The sequence below is a fragment of the Cariama cristata genome, unplaced genomic scaffold, assembly GCF_000690535.1.
Source record: "Cariama cristata isolate BGI_N322 unplaced genomic scaffold, ASM69053v1 scaffold31982, whole genome shotgun sequence".
In the NCBI taxonomy this organism is placed as follows: Eukaryota; Metazoa; Chordata; class Aves; order Cariamiformes; family Cariamidae; genus Cariama; species Cariama cristata.
In genome coordinates, this window is record NW_009606125.1 from 23,173 (window position 1) to 37,694 (window position 14,522).

At 33.7% G+C, this 14,522-nt stretch overlaps 1 protein-coding gene across 1 annotated transcript in view; it reads right to left on the reverse strand.

Moving 5' to 3' along the window:
- Window positions 1-1,764: 1,764 nt before the first annotated feature.
- The window catches only part of FUT8 (fucosyltransferase 8 (alpha (1,6) fucosyltransferase)), a 14,862-nt gene continuing 2,104 nt past the window's right edge, over window positions 1,765-14,522 (reverse strand). The window contains exons 3-5 of the mRNA XM_009696247.1: window positions 14,410-14,515; window positions 7,076-7,226; window positions 1,765-2,718 (exon numbers count right to left, since the gene is read on the reverse strand). Coding sequence (XP_009694549.1) covers window positions 2,401-2,718; window positions 7,076-7,226; window positions 14,410-14,515 — 575 coding nt within the window. The 3' untranslated portion in view covers window positions 1,765-2,400. The remainder of the gene's footprint in view (window positions 2,719-7,075; window positions 7,227-14,409; window positions 14,516-14,522) is intronic.

A 14,522-nucleotide genomic window follows, 5' to 3' on the forward strand; every position in this document is an offset into this window, starting at 1 on the left:
GGAATTTTGATATGTTAATTGATTTATGAATACTATTTCTGCATCACACTCTAAGAAATGAGCTGGAAATGATGAGCTCTGAAGCTGTAAGTAAAGAGCTTCAAAATAGAAACATTTTCAAAATTTATCAATATCAAATAATGTAGTATTTGCAGAGAAATAATTAAATTAGTTTTCCCAAAGATAAAATGAATTGATCTAATCATTGAGGAAGAAATGTTTGTGGGTTTGGATTTGTTTTTTCAAGTTGAAAAGGAAAGTAGTAATGGCTTTATATGTACAATTCAAATTTAAGTAAAAAAAAAAATATTATAATTTAGCCTACACTTGTGACTCTGAAATACCACAAGTTTGGCTAATTTAGTGGAAAATTTATCAGAATCACTTAGACAGGAAACTAACATCGAAGAGCTTCCTTAGTAGTTCCAAAATACAGAAAGACCAGTTAACTCTAGCCATCTATAGTCGTAAAAATTCATCTTTAGCATTTCTTGGCCACTCTTACTCATTTGCCTTTATCTTTCAAGCTGTCTTTAAATCTCATTTGGTATCTGTGCCTATTTTTACTGATACGGCTGATTAATACTACTACCAAGCAATTTATCTTTTTTTTTTTCCACAGCAGTTTTCAGCTTTGATTTTGTTACTCTTTTTCAAGACACAAAGAAGTTTTTCAGTTGAAGAACACATAATTGGAAGGGGTCTACGGGATCAGTCCTGCAAGTAATGTCAGAGAGAACTACTTTGTTAATTCCTTTCGATCAAGTTCCATCTTACTCACCACTACTTCAATTGGACGACTGTTGCTGAATTTCACACCGCTAGAGATTTTCTTTTATTTTTCAGCCTAAAATTTATTCATGGTCAAGTGTATCCATTCGTTATGTCAATGCTGTCCTTGGTCTACCCATAAATATAATTAAATATCCTTTTAACTTCTGCTTTGTTAAGGTCAACCAGCCATGCTTTTTTAATCTTTACTCATATGGCATTTTGTCAGTGTCTGAACAGTAAACATTTTCTGTGCTCCCAGTATTCCAGATTGGATTGCACTAGAACCTGTATAATGCTATTAATATTCTACTCGGAAATAATTTCTTGATGTCTTGTACATTTTTAAATATATATACACACAACCCCCAAATCTACACATTTGTTTGTAAAATTGTTTTGTAAATTACCTCTTTTCTTAATAGAGAGCAGACTAGCAATAGATTTCAAAACAGTAAGAATTACTAACAACTTTATGTCATGCATAAAAATTCATCCTTGTTCATATTTTCTTGGAACTTAGTATTTTTGGGGCAAATTGTTAGATTTTTTTTAGAGTATTCTAGATTGATGGGTTCTATAAATAGAATAATCTGAAGTATTTTACTTAAAAGTAACTATATTCAATGCCAAAATGATAAATGGCAATCTACAATACCCTAAAAAAAAAAAAACCCAAACATTTTCAGAAGAGGAACACAGAAGGTAAAAGAACAGAGAGTAAATGTAAGAAATTGAGCCACTGAAGTCATCCTGCTGAAAACCACTGTCCACAGAACTGAGCAACATTGTGCCCCTAAGCAATTGTTGTACTACATAATGAGTGTTTAAAAACTCAATGAAAGGCCAGCTACTTTTTCCTTCATGGGTTTTGTGGTTTGGTTTGTTGGGGTTTTTTTTAATCAAAGGCAATGTCCAGAAACATTATCAGTACTAAAGAATCTGTTCATGGCATTGTTTTACAAAAGTTCCTAACAGACAGTGACTACTTTATTGTTGGATGTATCCTTTATTTTATTAATGATGAGAAGTAATCAATGGAATGCTAGAAATAAACTTGTAAAGAAATCTAGTCTGAAATCTGAATCTGTTGTTTGAAGCAAGTTCAGTGGTCTCGGTAACACCAGTTGAAGATTGACTCTTGCCCATTGTGAAATAGGCATGGCTCTTCTAAAAAGGTCACAAATTTTTCAAATATAGGCACCATGTTGTAAGTTTTGCACATACAAAATATGTTCATGTCACTCAAATTACACAATGTGGCAGTGTTATAAGTCTGAACATTATTGTCAATTAATGGCAGAGAAAAGAGCCCAAAGCTCACGTAAGACTAATGACTGGGACAAATCCTGAAAAGAGACAAAAAGTATAAAACAACAGTTTTTCTGCTATATGTGGTCTTGTGTGTGCATGTGTGAGAGTGTATATAACAAAAAATGTTTAAGAGTAAGTTCAGATAATAGCCCATCCATTTGTTCTCAGCTTCTTATCCAGTTTCATCGCTAAAGGTTTTGATTTTAAATGCATGTTAATATGCAAATTCAAATCCCATATAAACCATTAGTTAGTGTGTTGACTGGTTCAAACCAATCAAAATTGAGAATTACCGCCGAATGTCTTCATTTTAATCTACTTGTCAGCCTCTGGGTATGTAGGATACTTGACTGTCTCAATTTTCTCCTTAACTTTATAGGACGGGTACAGGCCTGTTCTTCCTAATTTCCTATTGATGCCTTTTGAATAACCATCCCAGTGGTTTCCAGCTACTCCAATGATATCTCCAGGTTCCATAGGAATTTCATCAGCAGTTCGTGGATGATGAGCATAAATAGCAATCTGGTTGTGGGCATTCTGTCCCCCAAAGTAGTAGATATCATCTAAAGAATGGAAATACGCTGAAGCATCCGGATGCAATGTCTGCATAATTTCATAGGCAACTCGACAAACCTTGGAAATAAAAGCAGAAAAGAAGTAATAAATATTGTGTGTGCCTGCAATATGCCACAGAAGTCAGCAACCAATGTGTAACAATTAAAATTTCACCAGAGGATCAAGTTTTGGAAAGTCCAGGTCAAAACCCCAAATAAAACCAAACAAAACAACAACAAACAACCTGCATATTTACTAACAAGAAGCATACAATTTTGCAGCTTTTTAATTAGTACTCTGGTGATCAGATTTGTTAAATAAGTAAGTAAATAGATAAATAATTAGAACAGTCTACTTTTCGGTAAAAATTGAAAATGTCTACGTGAAGACTAGCCATCCTGCTTAAAATGAATGATATGTAGCCAAACAAATGTAAAAGCAACTTCGTTTTCCTTTTCTACTACTAATAAAAATTGTATTTCACTTCCCTTTGAACCTTTAAAACTTACATTTTCAAAATTTATTCTGCAATAATGAGGCTTTACATTTACTTTTCTAAGGAAGCTCCAATTTTCACAATCAAGCAGTTCCAGAAGTCCAAGGCTTTAAAATGCTGTTAATATTAGAACAGTGATAGAATTATGACTGTTGGCAACTTGGAAGACAACTAAATGAAACTGAATTCCAGCAAGACAATAATGATGTTGGTGAGGAAAAAGATGCATTTTGAAGTGTCATTGTATCACAGTATATGAAGGGAATCTTCAGACTGAAAACAGGTCCCCGCATCAGAATCATGTTGTACCTCTCAGAGTTGCCAGAAACACAAAAGGTTGGCATTACATTAAACAAAGCTCTTTTCAACAATTGGCTAGACAGCTCTTCTCTGTCAGGTGTCCAATATGGCCACTGTGACCTCTTCAACTTCTAATCTACATCTTTCTCTGATTTTGCATAAGTTTGATAAACTAACAATACAGTAGACCTTCAACAAGTAGCAGCATTTGAGCTTTTTCATAATTTTCAGTCTACGTAAATATAATACAGCTTGATTTTAGTTTTCTTTTCTCTCTCTGAAGAGAAGATGAATAGAACTTTGGCCAGTCAAACTAGACATATTTGTACTTTCCTAGCTTCTTTGAGAGAGGCATTTGCTTTAAAAATGTAAGAGATTTCCTTTTATCCCTCTCCATCTGATCTTTGAAATAACTTTTCAGAAGTAGTTTGCAGAAGATCAGGCTGAAGTTAATTATTTCAAAATACTTGTTATACCCCACAATATAGAAACAAATTTGATTACCCACACATTGGTAAGAGGTTATTTATTTTACAGCTTCTCTGACTGTTTTTGATGTTTTGTTCTCTGCATGTGTGTGCACCCCAGGAGGATATACACACGCACTCTGTAAAAGCTTTTCAATCTTTTCATTAGAAATGCTTTCTAGTGAGCGTAAGTGTCCTGCATATCTGACATAAAACATACATTATCTCCTCTCAGCAATTGTTTCCTTTGCAGCACCAAACTTGGGTAACTAAACTGTAAGCTGTTGAGGGCAGTAGGCAAAGAATCCACATGTAGAATTATAGTTAAAGCCAGCCTCCCATTTTTTATTCATAGATTCACTTGTTTTGCAGCCTGTATACTTACATGTACAATGCAAAATACAAAGGTTAATAAATCCTGAAAGGAAATGAGATTATCAAGAAAAATATGTCAGGCAGAGGGAGCTACAATTTCATCTAAATGAAGACTGCAGAGAAAAAAGCTCTTTGTTTTAATGTGCAATCTTAATTCTGCTACTGTGTTATGATTTGTGTAACTACCATGTGGCTTTTCTATATAGCTCAATTAAGGCGACGTTGCTGAAATACAGTGCCAAAGTGGATTGTTTCCCTTGACTCCACCTCACTTGACGGACCTAATTTCTTTAACAACAGTATTTTAATGAAATATCTATTCTTCAGCTTCTATCAGTATTCATTTAAGTTTTGGTAGCATAAATAAGAATATAGGAGACTTCCTAAAGCACCTGGTTGTACTCACATACACTGTAATTTTCTCTTAATATCTCTGTAATGAAGTTTTGACTCTTTTTGGCAAGGAAAAGAAAATGGAAAAAAGTCAGCATACAATTGATTAACGTGAAAGACCAAAATCACATTGGAAATGAATGAGACTACATTCTTATCCTTCCTTTCTCTTCATACAGATTGGACAAAAGATGGTCATTAACAGTCTGATTTTGCTTACCTTCAGTGCCAAAGTAACTACTAAACTGTTTATTTCATTGATGAAAGGACAGAGACAGTAGTTCAAATGTTAGAGATCAGAGGATTCAACTTTTAACCCATAAAAGAGAAATCTTGATTTTGAACAGTGTGAAAACTTGCAACAGACTTTAAAAGCCCAGTATGTGAAAATACTGTAGAGATCCACATTGTTTCATGACCAGCAAAACTGGTGCTAAATGATTTTTGAGGAGTTTGAATTATTAAAGCACAAGAAATTACTCAGAATAAATTAAGCAGATGCTTGGACCAAATTCATAGTCCCAGCTCTTGAGAATAACAGTCTAATACAGGATTTCCTAGTAGAGTTTTCTGCAACTGTGGAAAACCAAATATGTCATCCAGCAAACATGTCTATTGTCAAATGCAGGGAGATGCAGAATGAGACTGGACCTCAAAGATATCATGTACCTCAGTACCTCAAAGGCACCTTCAAAGGGGGTTGTACCAGATGACCTCCAGAGTTCCCCATCAATCTGTATCACCTAAACTACGTCAATGCATTTTGACATATATTCTTCTTCTGAAATGACTCCAACACTTACAATTCAATTACAATATATTCTGTCCAAGCCATTTGTACCTACATTTAAATATGTTTCTTCTATGTTTATACCCAGTGTTTTATTTAAAGCAAACATTTACCACTTTTAACATAGCTATCTGAATGTAACATAGCAGAAAATGTTATAGATTTCTTTTAAAGTTTTTAAACCAAGATCACGTAATTCTTCCTTCAGAATATGAACTGTCTCTACACCAATGCATGTGTGGCATTTAAGATATACAGCCCTAGGTCTTAGCTGATGATCACCTCTTTCACTGTGATATGCATTCAGCTGACATACTTCAAACATTACTATAAAAGTGGATGGCTCCTTGAAAGCTTTTCTTAGTGAGGATTTTTACTTTGGAGTTTATTTGTGTCTTGGTCTGAAGTAGAGTATATTAATAACCTTCTAAATATGCTATAAAATGTAATTTTTTGCACAGGGTTTGGTGAACACTGAAAAAAATGTATCCACCAGCATGACTGAGGGATAAGAGGCTTTTCTACACTTTTTAATGGTTCTGCTGTCTTCTTCCCATGGTAATGTTACCAAGAATTCTGGCTGTCAAGGTCAATGTATCACTGTATTGATCACATACTAGTATTAATATTATGCTTGTTACCCATCTAATTGCCACTACAGTGCAGAAGACAATTTACATTTGAGGCTATGGAAAACACTTCTCTCTGAAGTGAATTTTAACTTTCAGTTTTGGGTCCTCTTCCATGTATCAGTATAATCATGTGTGATCATAATCTATGACCATCTATAGTTAAATGCTTCCCAAACCAGGAGTGTCACCCAAGAGCACATATGACAACAGCAGGTAAAAAACATTCACTTGTGATTTCAATCGTATTTTGCCATACTTGAATTAGGTGGGTCAGCATATCAGTCACAAAATACTGCTTTCTGGTCTTTTTTAACCTGAAAACAGTTTTTTAAAACAGTTTTCATTATATATGAAATTAATATACAATATGACATAATAAGGAAGAAAACGCCAACAATGACAATTATATGATTTCGTTTTCTAATGGACTCCAACTTGCTTCATCAGATCACACAAGAAAGGAAGCTTGTAGCATATAATTATATGCAAGAAGCCTCTACAGATTACAGTGGTCAGACTTCGCGTTTATTGCGCTGCCGCTGGATTGCTAGAAATGTAATAGACTGAAGAGAAATTAAATGTCTGCTTTCTTCATTATTTTCCATTCCCACAATCAAGCAAGGCAACAGCAAACATGTTTGAACTGTAGTAGAGTGCAATGATGTGTAGAAATGGATAGACACAAGTGATACATTAACCTTATGCAAAATTAAGAAGTGTTATAAGAACTTTATGCAAAACAAGGAACTCTTAAACATGTTTAATATTATTTCTTGCTTATTTCAAATGTCTTAATTAAGCCAATAACTTCAACTGAGGAGAAGTAATCAACCAGTGCTTACAGTCCTCTAAATGTTCACATAGCATACCGAGCCTTTAATTCTTCCCTGAAATTTTCATGAGAGAACACTGAGAATAAGAGAACAGGAGCATGAAGAAAACTGGTACATACACTCTATATTGTATTTCTATTGCAGTTTACCTGGGATGAAAATGTACAGACCAGGAAGTCTGCCTGAGACAAAAAGTGAATATCCAGAATAACACCTCTTAGGGAGTTTTCAGTGTATCGGTTATGAAGTCCTGCGGACCAGGATATGGAGTTATCACTGATAAATTCGTAATTTGGATACCTGTGAAAATACAATACACTGTTAACAGTAAAGTCTTATTCTATTTTTTTAACTTTTTTTTTTTTAAAAGAAGCATCATCTTTGCTGCAAGATAAGGTTGTTAATTTGTTTTAAGTGAGTCTCTGCTTTACAGGGAATAAATCATAATTTTGCTGAACACTCTAGAATGTTGCCTCCAAGCATGCCCTCTCTTTATCCAGAAAAAAAGAAACTTAAATAAAAAGACACTCTAAGTCTGCCTGAGATCTGACACTGTAAAAGTGGAAGAGTATCAGGAAGCATTGCGCCACATTCTGCTAATGCTACTGATTTCAGATGAAATATACTCAGATCACTTCGCTTTCTCTACTACTAAACAGAATATGGGATTGTGTCTTTACTAGACTATACTTTGTTTATTACCATATTCTCTGTTAGATATCAATTATGACACCGCCAGAAAATCCATCAGTCACCTGTAAAAGGGACATATTAAATAAACGAATCCAAACTGACCAAACAACTAAATGTCTTTCACAGTCATTAAGGCCTCATGGAGAAAAAATTTTGCAATTTACTGGTCAAAAGGAAATAAAAGAAATGTAAAATTTCATGCCAACACACCTTTCTTGACATATCACAGACAAAATAGTAATACTTTAAGTAAAAATATTTTTATTTGAAATATAAAACCTTGGTTTATATTATTTTAAAAATAACATTAGAAGTTTCCAACATGTAACAATGACTTTGAAAGAAAAAAAAATCCTTTTTAAAAATGTTTAAAAAAAGAGGTCTTTCTCAAAACATTTCTAACCTCTTTACTGGGAACCAAAAACTGAAATAAACTGCAAAAAGTAGCAAAAATTAATTAAATTTTCAGTCAGTCTCCTACCAAAAATAAATTTTATATGAAAAATTCCAGGTAGATGTAACAAAGATGATAATTACATTGCTGTTACAATAATTATATTTCAATCACGAAGCACAATTCATGTGGCTAACCTGCCAACTACAAAATTTCAACTACAGGTTTAATTATAAAACAATTTAAATAAAATCTAGTTTTCAAATTTACAACTTCATAGCACTTACAAAGCAATACGTCACCTAAGATAGTAAGGCAGTTAATATTACATTTGTAAGAATTAATCATTCTTGAACAGTTTAATAAAGAAAATCAGAATATAGAGCAGCCCGTAATGCTGAAGCAACAATAACTTAGACCTGTAAGTAGATGCTTCAAAGCCTGGCAGTCCTGTGCTGAACATTGCACAAAATAATTTTTATACTCGTGAGTTCTTGGAATGTTACTGAAGTTAGCACGCACTTGTCTACAACAATGCAGCATGTGTGTACACTCTGAACAGACAGTAGACATCATTAAGACAACCTCTTGTGAGAATATACCTAATTTATTCCTTTTTAATGTTAAAACTATGGGAAAATTTTTTCAAAAGTGAAATGGGCAAAGATAGCAGGCTTTTCTATCTAACATTCACTAGCCGTGACTACCAAATCAGGAAATTTATCTTAAGAGCGAATTAAAAAAGTCATATGCAAAACTTCCACACTTGAGAATGAATTTTAATATATCTTCATAGTGATTTTAATAGAATTTTATGTTCCCAAGAGAAACATCTGCTCTGACAAAAAATAATATGTGTGGTAAATTTCCCAGAGACAGCATGACAACTTTAAAGGGTGAATTTAGTCATTACTGTCAGGGGAAGTTCATGTTACATCAAAAACAAGACAAAACAAAGCAAACAAACAAAAAAAAAGGAAGAGAAGGTAGAAATATTTGTCATTGGGAATAAATAAGACCTCTTCTGAGGAATTATAGAAGCATATGGATCAAGAAATAGCTTTTTCAAGATGAACTCTATCACAATGATCATTTTCTTATCTTCTCATGTCTAACATTTTTGTCAATACTTAACCAGTTCTCAAAATACAACAGATGACAACACAATATTTGTGATACGTTCTATTTCTGTTTCCATGGTGTGAATCATATCAGCATTTTTTTAAAAGAAAAAAAACTACAAACCAAACGGAAATATGTCATACTCTATTGTGAAAACTAGCTGAGGAACAGAGATGGGCATCAGTCTTATTTCAGTGACAAAACTCTGAGGGGAGCAACATGAAGAACGTTTAACAGATGTTGTCAATTCTAGGGATAGTGAACATAATAAAGATATTTGCACACCCCTTTGCAAGTTCTTGGCATCAGGAATACTGCTGAAATTAATCACTTTCTTCAGACTTCAAAAATCAGAATCCACATGCTGAGTAGAGATAAAAGAATCTTTCTGGAAGAATCTGATTTCTTACCAGCAAAAGATCAATCTAATAACTTAAAAAATGAAGCACACCAAAAAAAAAGTGTCATATTGCATCTGGTTAAAAACAATCAAAAAAACCCAAAAAACCTCAAACAAAAACACACACCACACACCCCCCCTCAGAATCATTTACACATCTTCTTATGCATACATTTAAAATTTTCTCCTTCCTCCCTTTATTCCGGAAACAAGACTTTGAGATGCTTTTAAATCTGGTCTTCAATTCAATTTTGTAAAGTTGATGCAAATTTACCTAATCAACAGTTTCAGAACCTATTTCTTCAAACCAGTGATCCAAGCTTAGCATTTATCTACTCGCATGTTTATGTTTTCAAACAAGCATTTTTATGTTGCCCACACAAATAATGCTTGGGAAAAGAATTTTCATGATTGGGAAAAGTGGTTTCTGTTAAACACCGTAACATGTGAGTATAATAGCAGCCATACTGAGTATGATCAAAGAACCTTCTATTCCACCATCCCATCTCCAACACAGGCTGAAAGCAGAGCATAAAGAAAAATGGAGTAAAAGGCCAAGCCAATACTCCTCTCAAGCCTAGGTAAATGTGGTCCACTGACTTACTGCATCAGGTGAGGTTTAATTCCCCTTCCCACTCACTGTAGTGTTTTAGATTCTATTTAAAGCTATTCTTACTACAAAGGCTACAAAGAATAAAGGTAATGAAACTTTGAAAGCTCTATAGTTAGCTCTCGCTTCCTTCTATTCCCTTTTCTGTCTGTATATGATTAATGCAATACTTATATTGTAAGCTTTTGGGGAATTTTTTTTCTTTTTAAGCAGAATTTGGGCACGATCCTATTACTAGGATTCCTGAATGCATGGTAAACGAATAATAAATAGTAAGATGTCATATTCTTACTGATAGAATCACCTAAATACAGTATTTTGTAGGATGCCTCCTAGCTTTCCAAAGAAATTACCCACATGTTTTCTTCTCTCTAACAGGAAAGGACCAGACTGTGAAGATTAAAAAAAAAAAAAAAAAAGGAAACTGGCATAATGCTGTTTTCTTTGTATCAGATGACACGTACGTAGTATGCCTCCTCCACATATCTAAAAGTAATATCTAGCTCTTCTAAAGCTACCTAATAGATTCTTGAAACCTATACACAAGCTAGGAAGGATTCCCCCCACCCCCGCCCTGTCCCCCTAGGGAAAGGGGAGAAGAAGAAATCAGAAGAAGATGGGGAAGAGGTAGTTTAAATTCTTTCCTTCCTGCACCTACCAGCCTCAGACAAGGATACAAACCAAGCACAGTGATGAGACTATTTCAAGTTCCAATTGATTTCAGAAGCTGATCAAATAGCTGTGTAACCAGAGCTTATCACTACACTCTACAGCAGGTGCAAACCAAGGCAAGTCCCAGGCTCCTGTTCTCAATTCACTAGGACTGGGGAAGTGTTCAGAAGAGGCAATGCAAGATTTCTTCCCTCTGAAAGAAGAGTGTGAGCATGTGTGTAAACAGATGGACTAAGAAATATGTTTGTCCAGGTCTTGCTCTAAAAAGAATTAGAAAATGTATGAGCTGTTCATCAGACTCAAGAACTTTGAAGCACTACTGAATTCTATGAGTCAGGCATTCTATGACTCAGGACCGGGGACAGTTGCAACAGCTAAACTACACATAATACCTGGGAAGAAAAGACATTAACTTGCTATTGTGGAAGTAAATAAACAGTGAAATAGAGTGGGGGAAAAAAAGCTTTCATAAGTGCTGAAAAAAAAAAACCAAAACCAACCAAACAAACAAAAAAACCAAAAAACTCATGAGGGAGGCAAATTACTGCAAAAAAAAAATAAAATTAAAAAGCAAAATACAGATGACTTTACAGGTAAACATCCTGAAAGACAGAATGTAATTTGTTGAATTTTATTGCCCATATACATGAGAAAGAGACCTAAATAGATTCATATATAAGCCAGAAAGGTATTAAATATGGTTTCTTAAGAATTTATGTGCATGTTCAGCCTCATTATTTTGAATATCTTAAAGAGAGAAGATGCTGTAAATAATATTATAGACTAGAAATACATATACTAGAAATCCAAAAATTTGTATTTGAAAACTATTAAATCAGCCAAATAACAAGCAATTTACACCATCCCTAACATCACTTAGATAAGACAAATACTATGACCCCTGCTTACTGGTTGTTGTCAAGTGCTTTAATCCCATAATCATTGCAGCTGTTGAACTCTCAACCATGCTCATCTCTAATCATGTTGTTCTGTATCATCCTAATTCTGAAAATATACCACTTCTTTCTTTCTTTTGGAAAACAAAACAAACAAAAGCACTCTACAAACTGATAGTACTAAGTCCACTATCTTTACTACAGTACTTGCAGTTGGTAGACATCTGACTGCAAGGGAAGTTTCTGAAACTTAAGTCAAAATATTTCTGTTTTCATGACTACAAATAGTTTGAAATACTTCTCTGAATAGAAACAACATGCCTATTCATGTGAACTTTGTCTAAATTTTCATTATTTAAATGCCAACACTGTTTGACAACCAACCACTCTCATGTAAAGAGATACAGTATCTAGTACTTACTAAAATTACTGCACCCAGTAACGAATGCAACATAAGCCACTGCAGTACAATGTGACAGCTGTTTCCATCAAAGCTTGGCAGTTCAATGCGACTAGAACTTTTTTCTCGGAAGCATAAACTAATTTGTAGTTTTCTTCACAAGAAGAGGAAGAAAAGGTTCTTTATACCCAAAAGCTGACTTAGCCTGCCTTCAGGTGCCCTTAAATGCTGAAACATCAAATTTCATCCTGCCTTCTATGAAATCACAGAGAGTTTCAAATGCCTGCTACTCAACTGCAAGCAACAGTACGGTGTAACCAACTTAAGAAATTACATTTCAGTGTAAACTGTGACCTGAAAACTCAGCAGCAACACATCAAAAAAATTCTTCACTACTTACAGATTCTATGGCTTTTATTAAGAAAACTTACAAAACAAATGCTGTACTATTGAGCTGAAACTTCTCATATTTCAGTAAAAGTGTGATTTGGAATGGACATTGAATTGCCACAAAAACTGAAGTGTTTAATAAAATTCAATATTGTTTTACTGAGCAAGTGACAATTCTACTATTAGTTTTTGTTGCTATTGAAAACTTGGGATGATATGTTTACCCAGGCAGTGCATCTCATTAGTATTCACAAGGCTAAAGCATACAGTGCTAAGGATTGAAAGTTGAACACAAATAAAGAAAAAATGCATAACTAGGCTTGTTACAGCAATATTGAATTCTGTTATGTTAAAAAATAGTAATTAAAGTTATTTAGTACAATGTAATGAATTAAATATTATAACCTCAATTTTGTATTACCTGTCTTTTCATTGTTCAGATTTGCACTTTAAATGTTATGTTATCATAATTGTTTCTGCTACTGTTCTTGTCTCTACATATACAAAAAAAGGAAGGATTAGATTGCCATCATCTGGAATTGTGTATGCTCGTTTAGTTTTTTCAAAACTCCATAATTTTAAACAGCAGCCCTTTATAGATATGAAAGAAAAATAGAAATAGCACAATTGAAATACACAGGTTTGCAATGCTGTAGAAAATTCCTCTACTACAAAATAAGATTTTCTGCTCACCTTGTATATGCCAAAGAAAATTTGTAATCCAGTATGTTATCTTATGTACTTTTCCAAGCATGTCTACCAAGAACAAAACATTTAAAAAATTGCCACTTTTGAGTTACCTTGGTTTTAAAAAGTATTGATTTCCTTGCTTAAATGAAAAAATACATATTCTTCTGCTCAAGGGAGATAAAACTTTGGAAATGGAAACAGGTGCTATTCAGCAGACAAATAAATAGTACTCACAAGAAAAACATGCTAACTTGTATTCGGTAACGAATATGCTTCAATCCAACGCACCTGAAATACTTATCCAAGTTTCCATAGGTGTAGCAATAAGCATTTGTGAAATTGTTTATATACCATAAACACCATAACCCAAGAAAGATAGAGTTAAATATGGAACATTATTCCTCCGTATGCATCTGCTTTCTTTTACTGAACAGAAGGTTTTATCATCTCAGTGACGCCTTGCAAAACATGCAACTTAACAATGAGTTTTTACAGGAAACTACAGGCCATGTTAGGAGTAAATGAATGCATACTGTGCATTTCCAGGTTTGAACACAGTTCTGCTTTCTATGACAGGCTGGGTAAGTTGCTACACCCATGTTCTGGAGAGCTAGAAGATGACAAAGAACAAAAAGGGACAGAGGCAATGCTACAGATCGAGAATCCCAAATATATGTAAGGGTAAACTTTAAAATTACTCAATGTGTAGGGTGAAAGTCTTCTAAGTTGTCAATACAGAAATCTTTCTGAAAGAGTCATCAGAAGTTTTTCAACTAACTTACAAAAATTCCTACTGCAATTATTCACAGAAAGGTATTGTTTGGACAGGTGAAACTTCTTAATACATTAACTAGTTTTTACAATATTTCTGATTAGTTTCTTCTTAATATGTATGTTCTATAGGAAGATTAGTGTATTTATTATTTATATTTTTACTTCCCTTTTACAGCATTGGTTTGTTTTTAAATAGTCACAGGTATCTTGCTCAACTCTTCTAGATTTTTAACATTAAGCTTTGAAAATCATACTTGGAAAAAAGTCATCCAAAAAAGAGAATGTCAGAGAAAAATCAAAATCACTGGAAGTTGAAATACAATCTTAACTGTATAAATGATAACAAAAAAAAAAAAGGATACTAAGATTTGCCACACAATAGTCAGAAATTGTAAAGCTAACCAGAAGGAACAAACTGTAATATAAACATAATTCATCTTACTTGGATTTTGCCTCTTGCAACAATGATGGGTCATCTGTAGCCAAATACACTCTTTTTTTGTCAACATGCATTCTGCGAGCAAGAAGTTCAAAACGCTCTTCAACATGTACCAT